The following is a 2,249-nucleotide window of genomic DNA, read 5'->3' on the forward strand; positions in this document are numbered from 1 at the left end:
CAAGCCGTTTTGGCGTTAAATTTTTAGGGGAAATCAAAAATTGGTCCCTGACCCTGAACCTTTTTTTTCAGGCCCTTGGACTGACAAAGGGGACTTTCATATGAGGAAGGATTGCTTTGTTTCTCTGGCCCTTGTGATAAAGGTTAGCACTTTCTCACAACATTGTTTCGCCTCCTGACCATACCTGGCCCGGGCCCGGATTCCCATAATGTTCCTGTCACTAAACGCCTGGGCCTAGGATGCTGGTGCTTTTCTAGCCAAAATACATGAGGCCTGAAGGTAAGTACTGGGAGCTTCACCTAATGCAATGTGATGCAATGCTGCTGTAAAGTTCTGAGTTTTGATGCTGCTATAGTCTGAGTGGCATTGGTGCAAACAGTGCAGCATTGGACCTATGGTGCCTTTCCTTTATCTTGGTAATTATGTGTATGCTCCACATTAAGATTGTGTGCGCAGTCATTTGTGTGCCAGGGCCGATGTAAAACGGTTGTGTTTCTGTTAACCCAACGACCCTAGTGAAAGCCAGCCCATCCCAACCTTTTTCTTGGGTCTGAGCCAATTAAGCTCAATATGTTGAATATTATTGCCTGTATCATTACTGGCTGCTTTTATGCCGAGGACCTGAAATGGCACACCATGCAAATTAATTCTACTTTACATTGCAATTAGCCTGGGTACCATCCTATTTCTACCGGGGCTCCTTACACTCACTTCCTTTTTTAGGGAAGTGAGTGTAAGGAGCCCTGGTAGAAATAGGATGGTACCCAGGCTACATTACAATGCCAGTTTGCCTTTAATATTTCTTGATTGTTTCCACCAGGATTTTTCTCACCCAGCCTTGCACAGACCAGAGTTTGTATGGAGCCTGAAATGTCTGCCCAGCCTTGAGAACTACCTACACTGTCTGAAGGAGGAACGTCACAAGGACATAAACAGGGAAATCATTCTAGCCTTCAGAGAAAAAGTGTTATCCCGTATGGATGACCTTCCACACGGTAAGAAGGGAAGGAAGTGTTATTTGTTATGGTAATGCAGGAGTACTAAAATCACTCAAATGCCAGGGGTCTTATTGTGATCCAAATCATGTGCTACTGCTTTTTAGAATTTAAAGGAAGATCTTGCTCCACACCCAGGGACAACGGATGATGATGATATATAGAATGCATTAGTCTTTAAGGGAGAGCAACTCTGCCGCTCAACCTACACTCTAGAGGCAGATTCCGGGCTGTCCTTGCTTTAACTGACCTGCATGCAGTTGAACATTTGAAAGGGTTGCAATCGTAAGGGACGTTAATTTTACCGGCAGTTGTATATGTTGTTCACTTTTCACTGTCAAAAGGACACGATGGTCATACAATGAAGTCTGTTATACAGTAGATGTTGTTTGTATTTCATGTACATCATGAGCCATAGAATATTAGTTCTATCTATTTTTGATTTGAGAGTATAAAAGAGGAAAAAAATAAAACCTTATCATTGAATCCAGGACCTTTTAACACCAATTCAACAACCTTAAACCATGCCATTGTAAGCAGTTATGACATTAATACATAACTGTCATCTCTTGTGACCATATGATATACATGTATATATATATATCTGTAGGAGTGATGCATGGAGATTTCAATGACCTGAATGTCCTGGTGGAAGAGGACCCTGTCACCCCCAGTGAGTACAGGGTCTGTGGGCTGCTGGACTACGGTGATGCCATCGTGAACCCCTATGTGTTTGACCTTGCCATCGCGCTGATGTACTTCATGTCAGTAGTAAAGGATCCGATCACATTTGGAGGACATCTTGTAGCAGGTTAGTAAACGATTACCATACCCTACCTTAGTTCCAACATTTTGTTGTTCTGTTCTGAAAAAGAAGCTCCTCCAAAGATCTTCTGTCCTGCTAGTTCTGTTTCCTTCAAAATTGAGAAACAATGTTCTAGCCTGCATCTATTTTTGCTGTTCTTTGGCTCCGTACATGACCCTTAAACCACAACTGTTAATATAGTCCCTTCACAACAATTTTACTTGTACTTTATTTTGGCCCAAGTCATTATGTTACCCATAATCTGTACCAGTTTTGTACAGTCAACAAAGAAAGGATTTAGGCTAGAGTAACTGACCATATTGTGATTATGTAAGCACTCTGAAACTGCATGTATGTATCATGCATCATATTTACATTACGTCTTGTTTCCCAGGATTTGAAAGTGTTCGACCCCTGACGCCTGCAGAGTGCGATGTCCTGTACTACTG

General features: G+C 42.1%; 1 protein-coding gene across 1 annotated transcript in view; it reads left to right on the forward strand.

Moving 5' to 3' along the window:
• LOC118409101 (hydroxylysine kinase-like) overlaps positions 1–2,249 on the forward strand; it is a 14,108-nt gene that overhangs the window by 1,349 nt on the left and 10,510 nt on the right. The window contains exons 2-3 of the mRNA XM_035809965.1: positions 787–995; positions 1,606–1,806. Coding sequence (XP_035665858.1) covers positions 787–995; positions 1,606–1,806 — 410 coding nt within the window. The remainder of the gene's footprint in view (positions 1–786; positions 996–1,605; positions 1,807–2,249) is intronic.

The sequence above is a fragment of the Branchiostoma floridae genome, chromosome 2 (assembly GCF_000003815.2).
Source record: "Branchiostoma floridae strain S238N-H82 chromosome 2, Bfl_VNyyK, whole genome shotgun sequence".
Lineage (NCBI taxonomy): Eukaryota > Metazoa > Chordata > Leptocardii > Amphioxiformes > Branchiostomatidae > Branchiostoma > Branchiostoma floridae.